Here is a 27,678-nt window from a genome sequence, read left to right as displayed (position 1 = left end):
TTTGAAGGTGTGCAGTGCTGTGAAATTAAAATTTCAATGAAACCTAAAGTAGTGAATGTGTTTTGAAAATGTAGGGAGGAGAACCCACAGACTGGGGTGGCTATAGCTCAGGAGCATTACAAGGTTACTGATGTTTGGTATGGACACTGGAGCAGCCAGTCTGCATACCAAATATCTTTGGGCATGATACTAATCCCAAGTTGCTCGGGCAATATACTCCCACGCATCCACCTGAGTGTTAGATAGCAAAAGAGGCAAGTTGTGTAAGTGCTTTAAGTGCTCAGAGTAGAAGAGCACTATATAACAACCCGTCCATTTATACATGTTTGTGTTAAAATGTAGGAAGTAAAAATAAAAAGTTATCAGAAAAATACATTCTGAAGTACAGTAACCTCTGATTTACGTATTTATTAATTCCTGCCATAAAAATAGCATTAGTATTCAGTAAACAGAGCATGTAATTATTCAACTTAGAATCCAGACACTAGAAACCTTCAGAAGCCAGTATCCTACCTGAAAGGAAAGCTGCATCCTCCCCCTTTCTCATTTACTCCCTGTGCCCTTCAGAATATAATTCCAGTGTGGGAGTGGGGGTGTAGGTCCATCAGCAAAGGCGCCTAATTCACTTGATGAGACGTGGAGCATAAACATTTCTCTAGTAATTAGAAAAGGCGTGCATGTGAGCGGAAGCAGCAGCCACTGAGTCAGTGTTGGGGCACTGCTGTCAGATGTCAGCAACAGCTCAGGGGCAGGAAGTGGCACTGTTTGAGGCAAAGTAGATCCAGTGAAATGCCTTCCTCCTCCTTCTACACAGCTCCCCACCTCCCTCTAATCTCTCTGTCAAACAAACATATGAGCACTTAATGCTTACGCAATAAGCAGAAGTTCAGAAAAGTTGCCACGAATTAGTTGAATTGTGTGGACTGTTGTGCATCCATTGTTTCAAATAGTTTGTTCCAGGAAAACATGAGCACAGACTGCTCGTCTCTTTGATGCTTCTTTGTTGAATGTGGCAAACTGAAGGAGCTTGTTTTGAACATATGATTCAGTTGTGTAACTGACAAATGGACTGGCACTTACATCCCACCTTTGAGTGCCAACTGAGCACTCAGAGCTCTCTGCTGCAAGTCTCATTCACTCAATCACACACAATCATACAGTGCTTTTATCTGTGCCTAAGTGCTTTCTAACAGTTGTACACACACTCACATTCCAATCGACGCATTGGGGGGAAATCCGAGTTCTGTGCCCAAAGATGCTTCAACCAAAGGAGTCCGGGACTGATCCACTGACCTTCTAATTGGCTGATAATCTGCTCTTCCACCTGAGCCACAGCTGCCCACAGGGAGCAAAAAGAGTCACAAAAGCGACTGTGGCTTGACTTTTGTTTACTTGCACACTTTTCTATTGTTCATTGCTACTAGCTGGCATTTCTTCATACTGTCTCAGTATGTGTGTTTATTCTATGAACTGAACCACTGCCTCTTGTAGCCCACTGATTATTACCACGATGACAAGCATGGTTCAGCACTAACTCAAATTACACTAATGTGTATATATGATTTTATATTATAGACCAGTTTAAGCATCTTGGTGAGACAGAAAGGAAGTGTTTAGGAATCACAGCACACACAGTTTTTCTTTTTTTGGCCTTTTATGGATACAGACAGTGCAGATAGACGAGGGAACATATGCAGCAAAGGGCTGCAGGTCAGACTCAAACCTGGGCCTACTGCTGTCCAGCCATACAGCATATGGTCACCTGCTCACCCACTGAGCTAAACCAGCATCCCTGACCGCGTGCAGTCACAGGTGGCCGAGTGCTGACTGCAATAACTGCAGAGTTCCAAGCCTCCTCGGCATTAGCATGGGTTTCTGTGGCTAAGCAAAACAATAAAATAAAAATATAATATATCTGTTAGTTTGGTAAAACAGTTTCTTTGTTTTTTGACTGATGTTCATGGAAAAGCATTTTTTGTGAGACTCTAAATGTGTCAAGACTGTCAAGTTCTGAATTTTTATTGTAAATAGCTGTGCTGGTTTTTCTAAAACGTACCTCTGACATATGCCCCCCATATGATTATAAAGAAAAAGACTAAACAGTAAAAAGTGAACTTTAACATACATCAGAGAGTACTGAGGAGTTCCTGAGCATCATGGACTCTGAACTTTGTTCAGCATGTATCTGGGGGTAGTGATGTTGCCAGTCATACTTTGGACTCTGTCTTCACTCGTGGTGTTACTATTGACCGTTTGAACATAAGTGAAGTTGTTCTCAGTGACCATAAGTCAGTCTCCTTTAATGTTTCCTGTATCTCAGAGTCTTTTTCTGAAGTTTGTCTTTAGCGCAGCCACTTTATCGATAACTGTTTTCTTCTCTTTTCAATTTTACAACTTTTTTTGATAATGTCGAGCTCCTTGTTAACTTCTTACAAACGATCCAGCTGTCAGTTTCCACTCACTCTGGTTAAATAATCAAACTCACGGCCTTCACTCCTATAATGATGCATGAAAGAGGCTAGATACTTTTATTTCCACAATCGCATAAATTGTCATAAGAATAATCCAAGGATTTATATGATACTATCAAAGGTGTTTCTTCTACAACTCAGCATGCTGTGTTACATGCTGATGATGCTTTTAACACATTTCTTAATCAGTTTGTAAATAAGGTGATGGACTTCCATCCATCCATCCATTCGCTTCCGCTTATCCTTTCCAGGGTCGCGGGGGGTGCTGGAGCCTATCCCAGCTGTCATAGGGCGAGAGGCGGGTACACCCTGGACAGGTCGCCAGTCTGTCGCAGGGCCAAGGTGATGGACTTGAAATCTAAAATGAAACCTTTATCATGCTCCTTAGACATATTAACCGTCTGTCCTGTCTGGGACTCGCACCAGCTTTGGTCCTACATTGGCGTCTGATGCAGAGAGTTGTTCTATAATCTATAATCATTCTGCTTGATCTCAGTGCATCCTTTGATGTCTTCTTACATGCTTCCTTTAGCTAGCATTCTTCTATCTTTTAATGGCATTCCTTATCATTTTAATGCCGATGATATTCAGCTGCATATGTCTTCTAACCCTCATGTCTACGGCCACTGCTTGACTCAGGTTACTAAAGAAACCCAACAATTACCTTTTTTTAAAATACCAACAAGACTGCGATTATTGCTCCTCCTGAGTTACAGTCGGGCTCTTGCGTCTTTTTGCAAGCCTGCTAAGTCCTGCATTTGAAATCTTGTTATATAAATCCTGTCTTCCTTCCCAACCAATCACAGCAGATGGCCCCGCCCCTCCCTGAGCCTGGTTCTGCTGGAGGTTTCTTCCTGTTAAAAGGGAGATTTTCCTTCCCACTGTCGCCAAAGTGCTTGCTCATAGGGGGTCGTGTGATTGCTGGGGTTTTCTGTGTGTGTTATTGTAGGGTCTACATTACAATATAAAGCACCTTGAAATGGCTGTTGTTGTGATTTGGTGCTGTATAAATAAAACTAAATTGAATTGAATTAAATATTTGATTCTTTTCTGCACTTCGACTCACATATTGTGTTAATTAGAGCACTAGGCTCCAGATTATCTCAGCTTCTTACAAAATACACTGCTACTGCTTCTTCATTCACAGGCTCAGAATTTGTTAGTTGTTCCCCGTACGAGACTAAAGAGTACAGGGAACAGATCCCTTCTGTCTGCAACACCAAGGCTGTGGAACATTTTACATTTTGCTGACTCTGTAGATTCTTTAAAAAAATAGCTGAAAAGTTAATTGTTTAAACAAGCTTAGTGTTGAAAATGTTTATTTATTTATTATTTATGCATTTTAAAACTACCTGTCTTATTATAATATTATGTCTTATTGTATCTTTTTATTGGCTATTATGGCGCTTGATGCTGTTATTTATTTTACCCACTTGTGTACACTGCTTTGTGAGCGTTTGTAGTGTTTCTAGTACATCTTTAGTAAGCTCAGTTTGGCAGCAGGTACGAGTCCCGGGCTCCCCCACACCTGTCAGCATAGCATTATCAACAGTATCTGCATCTGTAGTTGACTCAATTATAATGGTAAGCTAGCATTGTGCATGATGTTCTGCATTATTTGCATCTATTTAACTAGATTGGAAACATAAACTCAACCTTAATTATCAACAAGAGTGAATCAGAAACGATTGCAGCTCCTGCTCCCACTTTACTTTCTGTCATTATGCCCATCAGATATTGCATACTGCGCTTTTAAAAGCCCACAAAGACGTGTATTCAAATATGGCCATCTTAACATAATCCACGATACAGACTCGGTCCGGCTGTTTGAAACAGTACAGACACCAATTAATCACCCACAGCTTTTCACTCACACGCAGCGCCGAGGCTGTTTCTCCCTATATGCAACGTTAGTTGTAGCCCTTACCTTCCCCTTTGTCTCTGACAGATGAAAAGCAGACAACAAAGGAGGTGCCACATCGTGTTGAACCACACCATCTGAGCTGGCAGCACAGCAAAGTGTCCAAACAACCTTTCCCCAAACAGACGCCCATTCAAGCTCAGCGTAATTAGTTGCAAATGCCTTTTAGGATGAGCCAGTGATGGCTGTAAGGAGCTTGTATACACAAAGCTCATGCTCTTTAAATGAGTGATTTTTTTCCCCATTTTTTTGTTACATTTTCTTTCATTTTAAAATGAACTCAATCTGTTGGTGCTCACGTGTAGCTCAATTAAAGTACTTTGGTCACTTTAAAGTTTTTAAACAGGGCTCTGGTTACCTTTTCATATAACAGGATTGAATGTTAGGCAGTGATATTAATCTTCTCATATAATCACAATCACATTGGAGCGGTCCATGACCTACACACAATATGGGCTTGTTTTGTCAGAGATCAAACAAAGTGAATTAAAATGCCCTTGTGTGTGTTAGTCTGCATAATTGGCTTCCAGTAAACATGTCTGTGATGCTTCATGGTGGAGATCGTGGCAGTCATAATTGTTTTCAAACCATTAAGTAAAACCTCTCTGATGAGGATCCTTTATGTTTATGTCTGTCTGACTCTTCAAAGCGATCGCTTGAGCCAACATCACAACATCACTCTTGTGAAAGGAAGTGAATGGCTGAGGGTTTCATTTTTACGATTTGTCCTTCTTTGTTTTACTTGTGAAAATGCACATGTACAGCATTTCCTGCATGCAGGATAAATGTGGACGTTTTTAGGTGCATCTGTCTGATTTACTGTAATGTGTCGTGTTGCCAGTTCCACGTCACTGCATGTCAACTATCACTGTGTGCTGTTGCTGACTGCACTCATATGCGAGACTGTTGCAAGAGTCTCTGGAGATCTGTTTTAGCCACGGAAGTAAAGGACTAAAGGGTTTAGTATGTCTCTTACTCCTCATCTGTGGAAAACAGGAGATAACAAATACTGCGTCACTCACAGCTCACAGAGTTCTAGCTCAGAGTTGCACAAAACTCTTTTCATTGAGTCATCAGGCCATCGGGCAAGGTGCACAGATGAGGTTCTTTCCAGTGAATTTACTCTTAAATTGTTTTCAAGTATGCAACCTGTCAGATGAACTGTAGGCAGATAGACAGGCAGATAATACAGCAGATGTGTGGAGCAGAGTAAAATGAGACGAGATAAACAGGGAGAGAGTTTGGGACACAGGAAGCCAGGAAAGAAGAATGAAAGGCTGCACATGACTTTGACTAACCCATCCAGGTGGCATCCTACTTGGCTCAAGGAAGAGAAGGTGCACAGACGTCAGCCTGAATCAGAGTGCACGTATACCTGTGCTGTATCAGCCGTCGCACAGACAGAGCAGGAGGACCTGGGCTTAGGTCTTCCTCTACTGCACGGCAGATCTCCTGCTGTTCACACGGAGGGGGAGGACTGTTTGTTTAAGTGGCTCTGCATGGCAACCACTTGCAAGCTGCTCCGATGAAAACCTCTGCTGGCTCAGCATGGAGGTGGGTGGTTATCCCCAGATGAATAAACACTCACTGACATCCCCCAACCAACTACTCCCTTCCTGAGCTGTACTGTGATGTTTCAGGGGTTACTCTCGAAGGATGGCACTCATCAGGGTTGATGGATTTCCTGCTACCTAAGAAACCAGCAGGAACAGACTTTTAACAGGGTTTTTTTTCCTAATATGGTGACGTGTGTGTGTCGTTTTAATCACTGTATCAAACAACACACATTAGAGTGCCTCTCTAATGTGTGTTTGCTGTCATTGTCAGTTGTTTTGGTGTCCTTACTCTCATTTGTTTCTGTCCGAGACAATTTTACTCAAGCTGAACACTTGATATGTCACGCCAAGGAAATCCACTCAGGGCAGTGATGGTGAAATTGTAAAGGCACTCAGAAGCATCACTTCATATTCCTATGCATAGCACCTTTAACATATTTACATACAATACTGTTACCTGTAACTTTATTTAGCATCTGTGGCCGATGCACAGACTTGATTCAGTCTTCAGGTTTCAAGGGTTCCAGTTTCATCCAGACTGTGTGAAGAGGTGTGGCAGTGAGCGAGAGCCCACTCACAAAGCTTATTAGATTTTAAGTACACAGAGTGCATTGAGGCATTGATCAGAGCTACCAAATGGAAAGCAAATTTGAAACTTGACTCACAGTGCTAATAAAAATACCCTCTGCATTTCCCCTCAAACAGCAATATTTAGTTCATTAAAGTGGTCATTTTCACGTTTACTTTTACAGTATATAGAAAAAAAAAGGTTTATTCTCAATTTACTTCAATTAAGAGTGACTGCCTACACCGCTGAAACTGGGCTTTAATGACTCAACTGCTACGTCAGCTCTGTAATTCATTTGACATCATTTAGGCCGGCATGATTACTAACCTTTGCCCTCTGGTCTTCATCAGATATGGACGAATGTGAGAATGACTACAATGGGGGCTGTGTCCACGAATGCATCAACATACCAGGCAACTACAGGTGCATGTGCTACGATGGATTCATGCTGGCCCACGATGGACACAACTGTCTGGGTAACTCAATTTTTCAATGCATTATTCCCCTTCATGTGCATCTCTTATACAAACCTCAATGACATTTGTAGTGTTTTTCAAAATAACTAAGCTTTGTTCAAAATGAGAACATCTTGAGTATTTTGCATGTGTCTGCATACTGTGTGCACATTTAGTGATGATGGGTAATCTATATATCTGTGTGTGTGTGTGTACATGTTTAGACATAGACATTAGCTTTAGACATTCATTTCTGGTGGTTAGCGTTTGGGTAAGCGGCTATGTCAATGAGATGTCCCCACTAAGATATAAAAACGAGTATGTGCGTTTAAGTGTGTGTACTTTTGTCCTTGTACCTATTAAACCTGTCTGGCTCAGGATGCCTTGCTCGCATAGTCGCTCTGTCATCAGTTGGAGGGTTTCCATGATTTGTGCTGTTTTATGCTCTTTTCTGTGTACTGCAGGGAGGCGCTCAGGGTTGAAGAGTTCTCCTGCAGATATCTGGCTGTGCTTTAGTACTGACAGATCAGACCATTTAGGCCGAGTGCTCTGTTATCCACTTGCAGTCAGCTAGACTTCTGTGTTTTTTCTCCTGCCCCGTGTAACATGCAGGACTGCGTGGATGTGCTCAAACACACTTTATCTCATCGGTCCTGTGCTGCTGACTGACGACCACAAAGTAACGTCAGAAACATAAGAACAGTCGTTCCAGATGCTCGTGTGTCTTTGCTGGGATATGTTTGGCATTTGAAAGTGTTGTAACTCATTCTTTAAACTTTTAGAGAGACTAGGTGAGAGATTGATTGCTAAGGCAGCAGCTGCCAGTGGAGACTAGCTGCTGAATTGTGGATTCACCGGAATGACTTTCAGACAGCTGATATAGAGCAGAGTTAAAGCTAAAGTTGAAGGTTTGCCATTAGAATTTAATTTCATGCACAAACATGGTCAAAGGCGTTATTAACTACACTGTCTATTGAGCTACATTCTTAACATTGACTGCACTACCAAACACACGACACACTTTTTTTTCTATTAATAATAACTCCCTGCTAAATATTTTAAATGTAATTAGTTTAGTTCTTCTCCTTTTTTATTAAAGAGAGGAAAGTTGATCAATTTTCAAAAACTAAGAACAAAACAGCCTTATGATGAAAGGTTGATGCTTCAGTTGACTTCCTGGTTTGTTTTGTAGTGTTTGTGATCACCCACATCTATCATATGTCTGTAAGTTGTCGGAGTTAGCTCAGATCATACTCTATACTCACTGTGTGGCTGTCTCTGACGACCAGCTCTATCAATTGTAAATATTAAATGTTTATGCAGTTAAATGCAGTACTTTCATTCAACTAACTGATTTCCCAGACAGTGCTGGTGCAGCCTGCACTTGTTCACACTACAGAACTTTACACCTTTCCAAGTTTTCATTGTTTTTCTCCCCTCATTGTCTTGTTATTTAACACTAAGAGGGCGCGCTGTGCTTGCACGAGCTATTCTGGCCTTTTAATTCATTGTAAGTCAGCATCTAGTGGTCATTAAAGGAACTGCATTTCAATCGATTCTCACGAGTTTCTTCGGGTTTTAGACTTGAACTCTTTTGAAACGTGTTAAATGTGACTGGGCTGAGAGAGACATAATGGCAGCAGCTATAAAAATGTAACCCTGCTTGTTAAAGAGATTTTCCCTGAGAACATGCCAGTTTTACATGTGGAGCAGTGGGTTGGTGGGAAGCTGTCACCATAATTATGTGTTGCTGTGTTTTGTGTTGTTTATTTTCTGCTGGCTTGTCATCCTGTGCCGCTAGCTTGGTTAGCCGTTGCGTCGTCCTTAAAAAGAGGGCATGTGGTTCGTGGCATTTCACCGCACGTGTTTGTGCCACTAATTCAAGTGATACCAACTGACTGCTGTGGGAACTGTCATCGGTCGCTCTTTGCAGCCCAGTGACAGGAAATCAGTGTGAGACTTGTTTTATTAGATGGTGACTGAAATTGGCTGTTATGAACTGCTGCTAATTAAAACCAGGTTACTGAGTTCAAACGAGGCAGTAAAGTGTGAAATCAGATGCAAGATGTGTGTGATCACAGCCAGACCGCTACCAGCTACTTGTTTGCCTTTCCTAATTTCTGCATTCCTGTCCTTTTTCTCTGTATTTTGGCATTTGTCATTCAGTTCTCTGTTCTTGTTGATTAGCCATTTTCCCTCTTTTTATTCTCCTGTTCATAAATATTCCATGCCTTTATTTTGAAAGCATGTTCTCTGGTGGTGACCAGTATCTCTGCCTCACAGTCCTCTCTCACTCTGTTATTTGAGTTTTTCTTTACCTCCATCTTTTCGCCCAGTGCTTCCTCTGTTGATCTGTGACATTCTCTTTTTATCCTCCCATCTTTCTCTCTCAAGTTTTTAGCATGTTTCTAAATCTTTCTGTTTGCTGACCTTTGTCTTATTACACAGCAGCTACAAATGTGAACAGAAACAGCTATGCTAACAGCTATAAGTATACCTGAATACATGCCTTTATTTAAAGGTATGTATCTAGGTTTTTTCTTTTGTATATTTGTACATTTGATATTTCTGAACACTGTTCATATGTGCTGTAGAACTGTGCACCTCAGCCCATGTCTGCACTGAGTAGGAGATCTCTGTATCTCTGTGTCTCACTGTACACATGTATAGTGACAATAAAAGGCATTCTCTGCATTTAGGTATAAATCTGTAGAGAGAGAGTTTGTTAATTGTTTACTCATCTGCTCCCTCATGTTGCCACCTGTTACAACTAAAAGGAGGATAAGGAAATGTTCTTCTGTTCGTTGAAGAAGCAAATATAGCATTACTACACAAACACTGTTTAAACTAAAAGTCATATTTTCAAAATGCAGACCCATTTTCACGTGACGCTGTTCCACATCTTTAGCAAAGAGAAAACAACTGAGACAGACAAACAGAAATATTCAGCGCGTCCCATCATTCACCAGGACTTTGATGTTTGGGCAATAGCGATCCCAAACACCATGATATACAAATGACCCCAAAGGTGTGTAATGACAGTATTTGTCTCCCTGCCAGACGCGTACAAAGTGAAAATAAATTAGGAAACTACTGCGGCACCCTGAAGTGGCTCAGTGGGGGACGTGATCGATGGTAAAGGTTTGTTGTTTTTAAATGGAGAAACCAAAGAAACCTGTCACGCCCATGAAAATGTTTCTCTGAATTGGAACATTTTCGACCGTTGGGGTTAAATGTATGGACGAGAGGCAAGACCTTCAGAAATGTGAAGGTTGCAGTGAAGTTAGTTTATTTTTAATGCAGTGTTATGTCCTTTGTGGTGATGTCACCATTGCTACACAGAATATAAAAATGTCAAATGGATTTCCTAATCTACAGTTTGTGTGCCTTTCCAATGATCTGTCATTTGTAATGTGATTACAGTAAATTAAGTGTATAACTTACTATAAAATTGTTCTTAGATCTTTTATGTCTTAATTGTTTCTATAAACGGTTTGCTCATTAAAAAACAATTTAACAATAAATGGTATCTACTGTGGTCTGGTACTGGTATATTTATAGAATTAGACGCGTCTTCAGCAATTAAACATGAAACAGAAAATAATTTCCTAAATTTGCAAGATGGAATGATGTTGTTTTGGGCTGCTGCCATTTATTTTACCCACCTGGTGGTTTTGCCATTTCTGTATGACCTCTGTTGAACTTCAGCTGAAAACAAGGAATTCAAACGAGACAAATCCAGTCAGTTTGTGGGCAAAGGTGTTGGGATTACTCACATGTTTAGTAGTAGCCCTGTGATATGTGGCTTACTCTGATCCCAGATGTTTTTGCAAATGTGGGACAATATCTCATTTGGGAATGCGGTCCTTGAATTTTCCATTTGAAAACTCATAAAACCAAAAGGGAACAGCATTGTTTGGCCACAGAAGATCCAGAAGATTAGCTTATACTTCAGATATGATGTGTGTTACATAGAATCCATCTACATTAAGCCCACTTTGAGAAGATATATGACACTGCAGTTTATGTTCCTGTGTATTGACTCATGGAGACTCTCTGATGCTTCGTGTTTACTGTCGTCGCTAGCTAAAGAGATAAATAGTGCCCTGTGATGGATGGTAACCCTATAAACAGAACTTTCGGAGAGTGACGTGTTGGCCTAACATCAAACTGCAGTTTAAGCCGAGCTCCAGTCTTGTTCTTCGTGCTGCCCATCAACCAGAACGACAGTATTTGTTATAATGTCTCACTCTCCAGTGTCTCATTCAGCACATTTACTGTATAGAAAATGTGTTGCACAGCACTGTTGCACACTCGTCTTGTATATGAACACTATTGATTCATAGACAGATAGTGTCTTGGCTCTCATATTACAAGTTGTCATAACATCGTATGTCAGTGCTGTTGAATCAGCTGTGATAAGTGCAAAGATGTTGTAAATTAAAGTCATATGTCTTCCATGACTGGTGAAAGAGTCGCTAACAGGCACTGCTCTGCTTTCTGACTCATTAATCATAGCTTGGCGAATAATGTCGATTCCTGCGACACATATGTCTTCAGGTCCGATCAGCTTCGGGTTCAGGTTGTGTGGTTTCGCAGCAGGAGAGGTTGCCGATGATCAAAGCTCACGGGGAAGTGGTAAGTTGACTGCGGTGTTTGGTCACCATCACAGGGCAACAGAATAATATGAAAACACATTTTTATCCAGCTTGTTTGTTTCAAAGTTCACTCTCAATTTATTTCTCATTTTTCTCACACTCTCCGGGCCTGCCTGTGGAAAACAATAACGACTCGTGGTTTTTAATAGACCCAAAGAATGACATTCAGAAACCTCAGAAACTTGTGGTGTTTTGAAGAAGCCTGGGATGACAAACTGCACTTTGAAAAAGTGAGCCAAGAAAAAAGAAAAAGGGCAAAAGACGTGTGCGAGTCTGCAGGAAGTCTCTCCATCGTCTTCCAGATGCACCGTGTCAACGAGTCGAGCTCTAATTGATTTAAGATTGCTTAATTTTGTTCTGATTAAAGAGTGATCCTGTTCAGCTCCTTTCTTCTTTTGATTTTGACTTTATTTATTTGGCTTTGGCTTAGGCGCAGCTGGCCTCAATGTGTCGATGGTTCGGTGCCCTCTGTGAATGTCTGGCGCTCTCGCTTCAGTTTATTTTTGTTCCAACAAGTTCTTTTTATTTCATGTGGAGATCTGAGAGGTGACTGCACAGTGGGAGAGTCATCAGAGACAGTGTGTCACAGAGCAGTCCAACATGTAAAAGACAAGGTCAGCACGGGGAAAGGAGGGGTCAAGCTGAAATTTGACAAACTTGCATGCAACTTCCAATGTATGGAAGAGATGCTGTTGGTGGAATATCTGCACCAACAGATAAGACACAGAAATGCACCACAGTAAAAAAGTACTTGTACATAGTCATTTATAAGGCTGGGTTGTGAAAGTCTTTCTGGGCATCCAGAAGTTTAACAGTGCACATATTGCCCAGCAAAAGAGAATAAAAAGACTTTGGAAGATACCCCATTGGTGAGATGAACCCATTCTCTTGCGCTTATCCTTGTCAGAGTCGCAGGGGAGCTGAAGCCTATCCCAGTGACCTGGGAACTGTCATGTTCCAGCTGTGTGCAGGCAGGGATTGGACCCAAACGCAAACTCACTGAGACACGAGGAATAAACTCAAAAGCACTGCTTTGTTGCAGGAGAACGGGGAAAACAGAGAACTAAACCAAGCTGGGAAATGACTAACTGAACCGCGAGGAAACACAGCCATGAGGGGCGACGCGACACGGAACAGAGGGAGACTCTGACATAAATACACAGAAGGTAATGAGGGAAGTGGAAGCACACAGGGAACACAGCTGAGAACAATTACACTTGACAGGACAGGGAGGACACGAAACTAGAAACGCTGACACCAAGATGTGGACCTTAAACGTAACACAGGAAGTACACGGACAGCCTGGAGAGAGAGAGTGAGAGAACATGAAGAAATACACGAAGGGGAGAGGAAAACACGGAACACAAGGAGTGGGAGCAAAGCACAATAACTCACATCACTATATAGACGGAGACACAGAAGGCAACAACACAAGGGGAACATACAGGCAGAGAAGATTAAACACAGAACAGAAGGCACAGAGAAACGTGAGGGGCAGGGGATCAAAACCTAGGAACCATGGAATAAATCACAAATGAACCTGACATAATCCAAAGATCACAAAGAACTGAAAACGCTGGAGACCCAGGACCCTGACAGGAACACCCTGGACAGGTCGCCAGCAAACCTGTAAAAGTTGCTATTTGGTTATTCAGGTTCTACAGCTCAGCTGAAAACCCAGCCTATGAAAAGATAAGCAGGAAATTTCATATTAGAAACAGTAAACATCTCTCCTGTGTTCTAGTAGAACACTGTATTATTTTATCCTCTTAAAATGCTAATTTTCTACCATGTTATAGTACAGCTGAGAACTGGGGATAGAACTTTCTGTTAATAAATGGGCAAAAAAGAGCAAAGGATACTCAATGTTGGCAGTTCACTGAGTACAGTGGTGTGTACTACTCTCTTTGCTCTAGCAACAAGAGAAAGAGAAGTAGGAGGCTCCAGTTGAAAACTGAGCTAGAGGACAAGACCCGGTAAAGCAGCAACGCTGATCATTTTATTACAGATGAAAGAATGTAGACAGTTTTTAACTCTCAGTGATGCTGCAGTGTTCGTTTGACTTTGGGACCTGAAGGAGACGGAGTTTAGGACCCAGATTACTCCGCGAGGCTCCTGACTACAGTAGCCTTAACGCTCCAACAATCCATCAAGCGGTGCGGCTTCGTAGCTTAGCAAAGTCGTACTAAAACATTTTCTTACAGATTTCTGAGCGCTGTGTAGCACATAAAATCGGTTTGAGGTCAGTAAGCACAACCAGAATTCATACATAAGGCGCACTGTCGATTTTTGAGAAAATTAAAGGATTTCTAGTGTGCCTTGTAGCGCGGAAAATGCGGTAATACAATCTTCAAACAGACAAGTGAACACAAACATGTGAATCATATGCATTAACAGATTGTTAGAAAAGCGACATTAAAAACAGCGAAAAAGACCAAAGAGCTATTCTCTCGTGACCTTAAATGGGACTTAACCACCTTAATGCATGAGTCATTAGCTTGTAGAACCACCTTTAGTAGCACTAACTTGAAGCTTCTCACACCATTGCCGGGGAATTTCAGACCACTGTTCTTTACAATGTTGCTTCAGTTCATTGAGGGATTATTGTCATGTTTCATGATCAAGGTTTGGCCCAGCTTTAGCTGGCTTCACATTAAGAATACTTTGGTATACAGAGGTTTCAGTAACGGGATTGTAAAATGTCCCGTTCTTCAAATCAAGGCAAAATCATCCTCATTGTGCTCGACTGTTGGTTTGAGGTGTTTTGGTTAATATGTGGTTTGCTTTTGCCCGACTGATATAGGAAGACTGATGCCAATAAATTCAAACTTTAAAAGCCAATATTCTAAATCAGAATACTGATTGATTTAGATATGCAAAACATGAACAAATTTCTCTAACGGTTATTATGTGTAGTTATTTATTTACTTGTTTACGCTTTGCCTGACTGTTCAGATGAGCAGGTTGTTACGTTTGTAGCATTCCACACGTGTTACCAAGAAGGAAGCTGCAGAGTGCCCTCTAGTGGACAAATAATGCAACTTAGGATGTTACAAGTTGAACGGTATTTCTCGCAATCTCTTCTTTACATTTTAAGACGTACATTATTAGCAGTTACATATATAGGGCTTTGGAGCGTAATGTCACGGGGGTGGGCGTGGAAAGGATTTTGGCCCGATCCGCCATTTTGGGGGTCTAGCGCAAGTGAAAAGGGAGCGAAGGCACACACAACAGCCATGGTTCGTATTTGCTGTGTGGTCGGCTGCAATGTTCGATCGCACGACCGGCAAGAGAATAAGCTTGAAAATGGTTTATCTTTTCATTCTTCCCCAACCTGGAAGCAACATGAGGCAGCTCGTGTATCGATGTTACCAAACGAAGGCGTGTAGCCTGGATAGCAGCTGTGAGACGAGCTGATATCCAGTTCTCTTCCATCTCCAAATATCTGTTGGTGCTCCAGACATTTTCATTCCGGTAAGTTCTAAATATGTTCATATCACTGTTTACAGCCTATTAGTTTTATTTTCGATGCGCTCTGAGCTCATAGCAAATTAGAACAAACATCCTACTGAGTGATTTTGCAGAACTACCTTCTGTTTCTAGAGTTGCTAATTATTTGGCATTATTGCAGCAAACCAGCCTATGAAATGGATGAAACATCGTGACTGGGTTCCAGCGCTACACAAGGGACCTGCTTCAAACATACCACCATGCCAATCAGATTACTTCTTCCATGTGAGGGTGAAGAGGTGACCCTTCTGGATAAGATGGTGAAGGTTTGCTGTGTTTGGTGAACAGTGTGATAATAAAACCAGGGAAAATGAAACCTGCTCCTGTTAAATATTCTTAAGTCTTTTGCTGTATAAATAGCGGTATTTTTTTTTTTCAAAAGATACAGTAAATAAAGTAATGTTAGTAGTGGGTGATATCATGTAAACACTGTCATGATTTCATGTAAACATTTTGTCATTTGTAAACTATAAATGACATGGATTCTACACTGTAACGGATGTGATGTTCTATAAGGTGGTTTTAATAAAAAAAAAAAAAAGAGGCAAAAATTAGTTTGTTTCTTTATTCAACTTTTGAACAGTGGGACTCAGTCAGTACATATTCAGTAAATGCAAATTATTTACATGGCAGTGCACAACAGGCAAATCTTGACCCCTAGATAAAACATTATGGGTCATTCCCACAACCCACAGCTTTACTGTGTTCCAGCAAAGTATCCAATAGCGGTGACAACTCCTCCACAGTAGCAGGTGGGATTTTTCTTTTTTGAGGACGGCTCCTTTTACCTTTCAATACGGATGGTCTGTGTATGTTTTGATCAAGAGCCTTTTTTTGGGCAGCTGAAGAGGAGAAGTCTATCTTATGGCCAACCTCTGGCTGTATCTTGGTCACATTACCCAGCAAAACCCAGTATGCAGGTTCATCTGTAACAGTCCTTGTGCCACAGATCAACACTGTTGCTTCTACATTAAACAGAAGAGCAGTGACGTGGCTGCAGGTCTCCGCGACTCCAGCCTTACAGGTGCAGTGGGCGGCTTCAACCTTCCCTGTGATGCTCACAGAAACACACACAAAGTTAATTTAAAGACCAGAACTTTAATGAGCCAAGGCCGACACAAATGTGTTTTATCTACTTTATCATAAATGTAACAAAGTGTTTAGAAAGTTAGCACATACATGTCATTTTTCATTTCTTTGTATCCATCTATAGAACGCTGCATGTTATAGTGTAAATCTGCCTGTTCTCTGTCAGAAACCTGCCTGCAGAAAATGAACCTAAAGTATGTAATGCAAGGATGTCATCACTTTAGAGATGGAGAAAGCATAAAGTGACAATTATGAATCACTTAATATGATAAGGAGATTCTGCAGGTCATTAATCAATGTATAAAATTAAAATAAAATGTATTTTTAGTGACACAAGATACAAATATGGAAGCAAGATGTGTAATTAGGATTATTTATAATAAATATGAATAAATCATTGCAATTTCTTTAACCATAAAGAATAACTAAATCCTTCAGGACAGTGTCTCATCAATGCACTGAACTCACTATGTTATCCACCTAACAGCCTCCACATGTTCTCACTGTAGTTTCCCCTCATGAATGAATTTATGCTGCACTAATGTGAATGTTCGGATGGAAATCAAAAGCATTTTACTCGCAGTACTCGAGCTGACTTACCTTTGTTTGAATGACGACTTGTACGCGCTGACTCCACAGATAAGGTACGAGAATATGTCAGGCTACGTCAATAGCGGTTGGTCTTCAGGGTTTCTACTCCACGGCCGTCTTTCATACGGGTCCACATTTCCAATGCACGCTATTTTCTGCAAGTACCGCCGCTTCGCCTCTGGACGCAATCGGTCTCTATACAGTCCATTCTCTTTTGAGCTGCTTTTAAGCATCTTTCTTGTAGTCGTCGTTCCAACACAGTGTTTGTTTTGATTCGTAGACCCCGAAAATGGCGCTTCGCTCCCATAATGCATTGCGGCGTGACGTCAACTCCAAAGCCCTATTGATGCTGATAGATGGCAAATAGATCATTTTAGGATCCACTATGTACCCGCTGGTTTTTATATTTTCAATGCTGTCTGAATGAGAGCGTACTTTCTTTTCCCCATGAATGTATCACAACTATGAATTACAAGCTTTACCCCCCCTTACCTTTCCGTGCCTTTTTCCATTTTGTTTTTCACCCCACTTGCCTTGCTTTAAGCCTTGCCTTAATTACCTTGAGGAAGCTGTTGTGATTTCGCACCATATATTCAGGCAATTCAGAATTGAATTGCCTCCCTCAGCCTCTCAGTTGACGTGAGAAGCACATTGTCACTGTGTCCAAACAAACTTTTACACGAGTTTACACAAGCGCAATCAAACAAAACAGACGAGTGCATTTTGGAACTGGCCTTTGTTCATGCAGAAATGTTGGCAGAGATCACTTAGCCTTGGACACAGCTTCAGTTCTTCTTTCTCTGTCCTCACTCCCTCCCCCTCTCCAGCCTGAAAACTAAATGAACCAGTCATATTATGACAACCATGAGATTTGCTTGAAATAGTGTTAGGAAGTGCAATAAAAACAAAGCTGAGGGTTCAGCGAGGACAACGTGACTTCTGTGCTATTCTTAAACCACTTTATTTACGCATTTACTGGAAGCTCATGCATTTATAAGGCCAGGACACAATGCTTGTCTAGACTCCCATTCATGCACCATCTACAGTAGCCTACATTTGATAAAAATGCAGTGCAGTTAAGGTCAGTAGAATAAAAGTCTGAAGTCTAGTCGAGTCTATGGAGTTTAATTTTTCACAGTTTAAGCTTTGTGATTGCATCTTGTGGTTTAGCACGCTCAGAGAGAGATAAGCACCTGCCAAACTAGTCAAAACTACCTTGTGGTAGTCTCTTGCTACAGCAGGAGTCCATGAGGACATTTGATGATGTTAGTGATATGATATCATTGACATCATATGATGTCATGCACACACAAACTAAACACAAAATAGCCGCTCGAGTACTATGTACTTTCTATCTGATATTTAAACACCAATGGATACATCAGAGAGCAACACGAGGTCAGGATCTTGCCGAAGGGCATGCAGACCGGAGAAGCTAGGCACCGAACCACCACCTTTCCGATTAGTCACTGACTAACTCTACAGCCACCCCAATAATACATCTTTAGAATGACCTAATTGTGTTGTTTATGTAATTCAAGCAGTTACTACAAAGACAGAGTTCCAGTTTGCAAATGCTTTTTCGAAGCTGGAAACTATATAAATGATTTCCCACCAACACAGCGGTCCATATACTACACATATGTACTCTTTTTTATGGCCTCCCTTTAAATGAACATAGTATAGGGCTCTGTAACTAGAGGAGTGTCATGTCTGGTGCATTTCTTGTTCTTGTTTTTCTGTGTTCCCTGAAGAGCCTCTCTCTTTAACACCATGTGGGGGGCGACCTTAGTAAACAGTGCAAGAGACAAGAGGAAAGACCTACCTGTACCTAAGAGGAAAAACCTCTTAGCAAAATCACAGTTTCAGATGCTAGCAGACAGGCTGGTCACACTATGCTCAGAGTATTACATTTGATACTGAACAGAAGTATATCGTTTGTGCAGAGCAGCGGGTCTCATGCTAATATACAGGAACTCACAAAGACATCCGTTCATTCAGTGGAAGGCATATGTGAAGGTCCTATGGACCTGTCTCTTGATAGTTATTGTCTGAACCCCTCTCTTATCTGACATTAGAAATTAAGGTGCTGTGTTCAATAACATTTTACTAAAGCTGAAAGGTTCTTCTAAGTGTAAATAATTACCAGCTTTCCTTTTCGTTATGACAGACTTTCCAAAGTGTTCCTTTCTGAATTGGAGTAAATATGGCTGTTTTGAAGGTGCTGTGGTGGTTAGTACTGTTTCATCATAGCAAGAAGATCCTTGGCTCAGCTCCTGCCTGGGGCTTTTTGTGTGTGTGGAGCTTCCATGTCATGGTACTCTGGCTTTCTCCCAGAGTCCAAAGATATGGATGGGTCTGGTTAATTGGTGAGTGAAAGATAGGCAGCTTGTCCTGGGTGTACCCTGTCTCTTGCCCTTTAACAAGCAGAAGGATATGGGTGGATGGCTTGTTTGCTTTGAGATGAGGTTAGATGGTGTGCTTTGCTTGCCATTTATGTAAGCTAGGTAGAAAACATTATAAACTTAAATGTATTAACTGTCATCTGAGGCAAGTCTTGTTTTATTAAGCAGGACAATGCTAAACTACATTCTGCAAATATATATATATATATATATATATATATATATATATTTAAAGCAAGGTTCACTAATAACAGTCTAATTTAGCTTACTTTAAGTCCAGACCTGAAAATATTTGACAAATTATAATTAGTGCTGTCAGTGTTAATCTCGTTAAAATGACGTTAACGCCATAACCGCATTAACAGCGTCAACGCATTAGCGCAGTTAGCTCATTAACGCGTTAGCGCCGTGCAGCCCCACGCACGGGGCAACAGCACTGCCACTGACAGCACTAATTATAACAGAAAGAAAAGTTCCATGTTTGATCCCCTCAGTCTCCCAACATGTATGACATCGCCTCTCGTCTGTCTGTCCTTCCTTCTGCCCGTGTTTGTGTAACCTGTCTGCACTGTACGTCAACTTCACCACCTCAGACTAAACACAATGCAAAGTCTCTCTCTCTCCCTCTCTCTCTCTCTCTCTCACACACACACACACACACACACACACACACACACACACACACACACACACACACACACACAGGGGTGGCCCTGTTTGATCCCTCTTAAAGTCAGTCAAGGGTGTTACATGTTTCCAGTTCACTTCAGGCCCATCAACATGCCCCATTGGAAATTTACTGGCCTTTCAGCAGCACAGTCGGGCCCTATAAACACACTCGTGCACCACCAGTGTGCACTAACACACATATAGACGCAACGACACAATGCAGACACTCACACCAACACACCCCTGTCACCCCCTTTTACAGTGCCTGAAGTTTGGTTCGGCCGCCCGCTGTGCCAGGGTCGGCCCCTTAGGACAGCGTGCCTGCCCTTTCTCCCAGTCTGTGTGTGCACGTGTGCGTGTGGCCCTCGCATTCCTGACTCTGGTGTCATCCGTCTCATCAGACATTTCCCGGCACATAAACTCTCACTGACACAAGTTTATTTATGAAATCTAATGGGCTGTTATTCCAGCACGCTGCCGTGGCCGACTTCATCTTGCTCACTTCCCTTTATGTCTCTCTCTCTCTGTATCTCTCCATCCAAACAGATGTGGATGAGTGTCTGGACAACAACGGTGGATGCCAGCAAGTGTGTGTTAACACCATGGGGAGCTATGAGTGTATGTGCACAGAGGGCTTCTTCCTCAGTGACAACCAGCATACCTGCATCCACCGCTCTGACGGTAAGACATCAGTGGAGAAAGAGTGCAGTCCACAGTGAACTCTCACCGTGGACCGCACACAAAACACTTTTTTGTTGCTGTGAGGCAACAAGTCTAATTCATATGATGGTTCATTGGTTTTGAATCTTGACTTTTGAAGCACATGGCTCAACTAGCAACATCAAATTATTTGTTCTAAGACAATAACTGTAACTGACCAGTGATGTCATAGATTTGCAGTTTGAGCAAAACGTCTGAAAAACACTAAACGTGATAGTGCTCGTGATAGTGGGACAACTAATATAAATGTGAATATGTGGAATAAAATTCATTGTAAAATTCCAGAATTTACATTTTCTATCACAGATAATTATGATGATGACCTTTTTTCCAATGTCATGAGCACCAAACCAAGTCTTGATAAGGAGGATAAAAATAGCTCATAATCATGATGTGAAGCTTTTCCCAGTCAGTCCAGATGGGAATATAATTTTGAGGTGTCAAAATCCAATGCAAAACTTTATGGATCTGGAAGAAGAATTGCCACATAGGCATGAAGATGTAGGCAGGCTATTGGACAAACTGTGGCAAACAAGCTCTGTGTTTAATTGTTCCTCCAATTTAATTCAATTCAGTTTTATTTATACAGCACCAAATCACAACAACAGTCGCCTCAAGGCGCTTTATATTGTAAGGTCGACCCTACAATAATACATACAGAGAAAAACCCAACAATCATATGACCCCCTATGAGCAAGCACTTTGGCGACAGTGGGAAGGAAAAACTCCCTTTTAACAGGAAGAAACCTCCGGCAGAACCAGGCTCAGGGAGGGGCGGGGCCATCTGCTGTGATTGGTTGGGGTGAGAGAAGGAAGAAAGGATAAAGACATGCTGTGGAAGAGAGACAGAGGTTAATAACAGATATGATTCAGTGCAGAGAGGTCTGTTAATACATGTTCAGTGAGAAAGGTGAGAGGAAATGCTCAATGCATGATGGGAATCCCCAGCAGCCTACACCTATTGCAGCATAACTAAGGGAGGATTCAGGGTCACCTGATGCAGCCCTAACTATATGCTTTTGCAAAAAGGAAAGTTTGAAGCCTGATCTTAAGCCAAACTGGAAGCTGGTTCTACAGAGGAGGGGCCTGAAAACTGATTCCATTCCATTAAAATTATTTCCCCTTGACTGTTTTCATCACTCAGTTTTGTGTTTCAGCCGAGGATTTTGACTACAACCTAGGAAGGTAGACAGAACATTTTGAATTCAGTAAGACAGTCACAGGACCCCACAGCCACCCTAGCCTTTGTTGATGAGGAAAATACAACCACTGAATACGCTGAATACAAATACAACCACGACAATGTATGCCACCTTGCAGGAGATCTAGATGCTGAGAATAAAGAAACCCATCTGCACATCATAAAACCTATTGTTCAGGCATTTACACACCAGATGTGTGACATCTGTGTGCATTAAAAATATTTTGAGTCAACTAAATAGCGTCACCTGAGCAGCCGTCGACACTGACCATGTAGTCTGATCCTAATCAACAGATCTGACCAAGTGCACACATGACTCAACGTGCACACCAGTACTGAATATACAAATTGTAGAATAATACAATTTTACCTGAGACAAGTAGCTAGATGCTGCTCTGTGTCTGAAGTGATTTCACTGCCTCCTCAGAGGCAAAACTCTGTAGCTAAAAAGCTGCAACAGCCCCAGTAAGATCCTAAGATATGTAAGAAAGTGGCCATGATACAGCTTCAATTCCCGAAACAAACCTTGAAATTCTCCCTGTTGCTTCCTTCTTGTGAGTTTTGGATGAACTCAGGATTCCTTCTCGTTTGGAAACATCAGTACCAGCTCATTACGGCTTCATATTGACTTCATTTTCTTCACAGTGCTTTCTTTGAGGAGATAATTTTCACAAAAACATGTTCGGTTTGTACATGACAAGTTCAGATCCTGAAAATTATGAATTTCGTGTCGCTTTCACAGCATGATTAGGTTGTAACGGCCTTTACTCTACACTGCTGTAAAACGTATTTGCTCTTTACCTGGTTACTTAGTTTTTTGCTTATTTGTCACACTTACATGTTTCAGATCATTAAGAAATTTTAAATATTAGACAAACATAACCAAAGGAGACACAACTTTCAGTTTTTAAATAATTATTTTATTTAAGGGAAAAATCCATCCATGCTTACCTGGCCCTGTGTGAAAAAGTATTTGCCCCCTAAACCTAATAACTGCTTTACCACCCTTAGCAGCATCTTTAGCAATATCTTGCATTCAGTCCTTCACAGCGCTGTGGAGAAAGTTTGCCCCGTTCTTCTTTTCAGAAGTATTTTAATTCAGCCACACTGGAGGGTATTCATGTATAAGCAGAGTGTAAAATTGATTGGATTGCAGTTTTAAACAGGACCATACTCCTCCCGATCAACTACGGATGCTCCCGGTGCCAGACATCCACAATCCATCAAACACTGTGTGCAGGCTGCAGTAGAATACAAGCTGGCGGGAGGTACGCAGTGGGTTGGAGAGCGCAGTGGACTGGAAGAAACACGGTTTAACTGTTTAAATGTGAAAAGTTCAGTGTATCCTAGAGAAATTTTAGTTTTACAGCGGAGAGTCCTAGAAAGAGATTTCAGGAGAACCACCGTTCTCTCACCTTGGGAGTCGCAGGGAGGCCAGCGAGGCGTCCTTTCTGTTCATTTGTGTGGAGAAGGCGGGCTCTTGTCTGTGCCCACAAACATGCGAGGCTTGTAACCTAGGGGCACTTTGAATGGAGAGAGACCTGTTGCAGATGAGGTAAGTGACTTATGCGCATATTCAATCCATCCGTCCATTACTTGAGCCAACACAGCGGAGGTCTGCCTTCCACTCTTGGTTTAATCTTTCTGTTTGTCCGTTAGTCTTTTGATGAAATCTGGAACGCAGGTTAACCTTGGCTCCGAGAGGTGAATGGAAAACCTTCCATAACTGGGATATGAAACAGGTTGTCGGTCTGACACAATCTCCAAAGGAATGCCATTGAGCCTGAAAACATGTTCAAGATGGAGATTAAACGTTTCAGTGGCAGGAGTTTGATAATTTAGAGAAGGAACTATGAAATGTCCTGATTTGGAGAATCTATGGAAGAAGGCCTGTGACAAGGATCCAGCTTAAACTCCCAGGATTATCCTCCCCACTGTGTATGAGCATGCAAGAACGCTCTCTGGCTTAAGATCATCTCTATCAGGTGAAAACTCATGGGAAGGGGCATCAGGCTTTATATTCCTTGACCCTGGATGATAAGAAACGGAGCAGTTAAACAACCAAAGAGCAGAGACCAACATGCCTGAATTCTGCCTTTGGTGTTCTGCACATAAGTCAAGTTCCTATGGTTAGTCCATATTACAAAATGTTGCTCGACCCCCTCCAAGTCCTCTGAAAACTCAACTTAGAAAAGTTACTGAGGGTGTGTGAAACACATAGAGACGGATCTCAGTTAACTGCTGCAGCATGCTGAATACAAAGATGTTCAGAAAGTGTCCGAGGACATCAGTTACTAGGACATGAAACATGGTGGGGGAGTGTTTCGTTAGCCCAACAAGCACCACCAGGTATTCAAAGTAGTCCAGCGGTGTGTTGAATTCCACTTGTCCCCTTCTGACTAAATGGTACTGAGGTCAACTTTGTAAAGATGGAGAGCCTTGAAAGCAGAGCTGTTTACTGGCAGTGGGTATTTCTTTTCTTTTCTTTCTTTTCTTTTTTTTTTTTACAGTGATCTAAGGAAGTCCATAAATGGCCTGAGAGTCCTATCCTTTTTGTCCACAAAGAACAACCCTACGCCCACTAGAGATGAGGTGGGCCTGAATACACTTCTCATGAATATACTTCTCAGTCGTCTCTCTTTCACGCTGCAACGGATTGCAAAGTCAGCTGGGCAGATCCTAACAGAAGGAAAGGGGCAAATACTTTTTCACTGAAAATCCCAGAATGAAAATGGCAGTTTTGCTATTGGAATGATGGTATAGCCAATGATAGTGATGCTCAAATGGGAAACATGAAATGTTCCTGGAAAAACATTTTATCTTTAGATTGTGATGCTTAATGTGAGTTAATACAATTCAATATAAGGCCTCGAGGGCTTTATAGTTTAAGGTAGAGACCCTAATAAACCCAATAAGCAGATGATCTCATATGAGCAAACACAAGACGATAACCTCCGGCAGAACTGGGCTCATGGAGGGAGAGCCACTGCCCTTCCTGACAGAAGAACAGACATGCTGTGGAAGAGAGCCAGAAATCAGTAATAACTAATGAAATGCAAAGTGGAATATAAATATCCAGGAAATCCCCAAAAGTTGATTCTCTTTATCTGGACGTAGCGTTTTCAGTGGGAGAAACGTTTCGTCATTCATCCAACTGACTTCTTCAGTCTCAGCTGACTGCAGGTTTAATCAACCTTTGTAAACAATGCATTTGCACAATGACTGAAACTAGCAGCACTGGTGAACAGTGGCCTGTAGGTCTGTTTCTTGATCCCTGAAGAAGTCATGTAGATGAGTGATGAAACGTTTCTCCCCAAGTCCAGATGAACAGAATCAACTTTCTGGGGTATAACTAAGAGAGATTTCATGTTCACCTGACCCAACAAACAGTCACTATATATACAAACTACTATGCTTTGTCAAAAAGGAACGTTTAAATCTAATCTAAAAAGGAAAGGGTGTCTATCTCCTGAATTCAAACTGGGAGCTGGTTCCACAGAAGAGTGTCCTGAAAGGTGAAGACTCTACATTTTTACTTTGAAATATCTCAGGAAGCCCTAGTAAACCATCAGACTGAGAGCAGAGTGCTCTATTGGGCTTATACGGTACTATGAGGTCTTTAAGAAAACATGGTGCCTGATTATTCAAGACCTTGTGTGTGTGAGGACAAGGACTTTAAATTTAACAGGGATCCAGTGAAGTGAAGCCAGTACAGGAGAGCTATGTCCCTGTCAGTACTCTCTCTCAGGTGTTTTGGATCAAAGGCTTTTCAGTGAGTTTTTAGGACAGTCTGATAATAATGAACAGGAATTTATAAGAGTTTAGCAACTCTGATGCCATTATCAGTATTTCTTATTGAGCCGATTCTCTTATTATTTTCTCAAAATAATATGTAATGTAATATCAAAGACCTTTAACTGCAGACTGTGTGGTCAAATGTTTGTGATGTTTTCCTGTCTTTGTTGTGAAGTGTTGGGGTCATTAGTCAAAAAATCAGTAATGTATGTTACACATATTAAACAGAACTCTTAAATACAGTACTTTACTTAATTGCTCCCAGGAGAAAGCCATTTGTTACACTATTCCTATATTATTTTTGTGTTTCTCCACAAAATGACCCAAAATGCATTGGCTTGTAATTACCACCGTCCCACACACCAACACAAATCTCTATCCTAATGAGACCCACGTGTCACCTGTCTCTTAGCTTCACTGTGATGAGCTCTGAAACCTGACTGGAACTCTTCAAATAAACTGTTTCTCAGCAGTGATGCAATAACGTTACAGCTTAAATTTGTTTTTTAGTCCTAAAACTTTTGTGTGTTTTGTTCTTACGAGCTCTTCAGCTCGCTCAACGAAGCCTGGAAAACACAAGGCGAGTTAAAGAGAGCCACGTCCACTGTACTGTACTTTAAGACACATTCGGTCAGGATTAACTGAAGAAATGCTGTGAACATTTGGGAAGTTTTTATTTTGTTTGATAACACAAAATTGTGAAGGAGAATCTTTGTATTATCATATAAATATTTAGTAAGTCGGCCATTTAATAGTTGATGTTTCTTTGCTGTTACTTGGCTGTTTGAGTCAGAATCAGTGAATAACAGTTAGCACATTGTTTTAGGTCGTCATTCCAAATGTTTAGAGCTGAGCTATTCATATTTGTGGTGCTCAGTAGTCGTGTTGTGATGTAGAGTAGAATTTAATGTGGAGCATTAGAGGGAAATGGGAGACAGAGTGTCCAATATGATGTCTTTTTGCAATTTTTTTTTGATTTTCCTTCCCCAGTTTTTAAGTCCATCACAAAAATAAAAAACATGCAAAAAAAAAATTATGTAAAGACCACAGAAGACTAAATTTGTGTACATAGTCAGCAGCGCACACACAAATGAGGCTGTGTAGGTTAATTTGGTATTTTTTTACAAACATTAGAAAGCCTACTATGTGCTGATTGTGCAAGAGACCATTGTTTTTAGTTCAATAAACACTTGTTGCAATATCACAGAGCAGAAATTGTGCACATTTACATGCATAACAGACTGCACTTATGATTAAGTAGATTAGACATACCCTTATCAGATCTGACAAATTAATCTGTGCTACTCTTGGTAGATTGGCTAAAGTACTATACTATGTACTGCAGCTGTTTAAAGACAACTGGCATTATTATATCCTTATCTTTGTCCACTTCTATGCTGCTCTTTGCACTTAGGAGCATAAACAGTAACTCAGTTTGGTGTTCAAGACAGCTGCTGAGCTGCGACCTGCACAGTGTCTGTTTATAACACAAAATGCTGCTGCATGAAGAGGCAGATGAAACCGTGGTCTCGTACGATGTTACATCTCTCTTCACTTGCATCCCAGTCACAGAAGCGTTGGAGGTAGTTTGTAAGAGATCACAGGATGACCCCAACCTCAGCAACAGGACCGCTCTCAGCATCGACCAAGTGTGTTTGAACTGTGTCTTCATTCCACCTACTTCACATACAAGGGTCAGTTCTACAGGCAGAAACATGGGTGTGCCATGGGCTCCCAGTTTCACCCATCGTGGCCAATTTGTACATGGAAGAAGTGGAAAAGAGGGCTTTGCTATCCTACCCTGGAACACCACCAAGTCATTGGTTCAGGTATGTGGATGACACCTGGGTGAAAATCAAATCTCAGGACGTTCCACATTTCACGGATCACAGTAACTCGGTGGACCGACACATCAAATTCACCAGGGAGGATATGAAAAGTGGCAGGTTAGCCTTCTTAGACTGTGAGATTTCCATCAGTAATGGGGGACATCTAAAAGCTGACGTGTACCGTAAACCTACACATACGGATCCGTATCTAAGGTTTGACTCTCATCATCCACTGGAGCA

General features: G+C 41.4%; 1 protein-coding gene across 2 annotated transcripts in view; it reads left to right on the top strand.

Moving 5' to 3' along the window:
• Positions 1-27,678, top strand: part of scube1 (signal peptide, CUB domain, EGF-like 1) — a 120,735-nt gene that overhangs the window by 15,172 nt on the left and 77,885 nt on the right. For both annotated transcript variants that reach the window (XM_084909492.1, XM_084909491.1), the window contains exons 3-4: positions 6,867-6,992; positions 20,440-20,574. In XM_084909492.1, coding sequence (XP_084765618.1) covers positions 6,867-6,992; positions 20,440-20,574 — 261 coding nt within the window. The remainder of the gene's footprint in view (positions 1-6,866; positions 6,993-20,439; positions 20,575-27,678) is intronic.

This window comes from Perissodus microlepis, chromosome 17 (assembly GCF_051167445.1).
Source record: "Perissodus microlepis isolate ML-2025 ecotype Zambia chromosome 17, ASM5116744v1, whole genome shotgun sequence".
In the NCBI taxonomy this organism is placed as follows: Eukaryota; Metazoa; Chordata; class Actinopteri; order Cichliformes; family Cichlidae; genus Perissodus; species Perissodus microlepis.
Note: the sequence above shows the minus strand (reverse complement) of the source record. Positions and strands in the feature narration are given on the sequence as shown.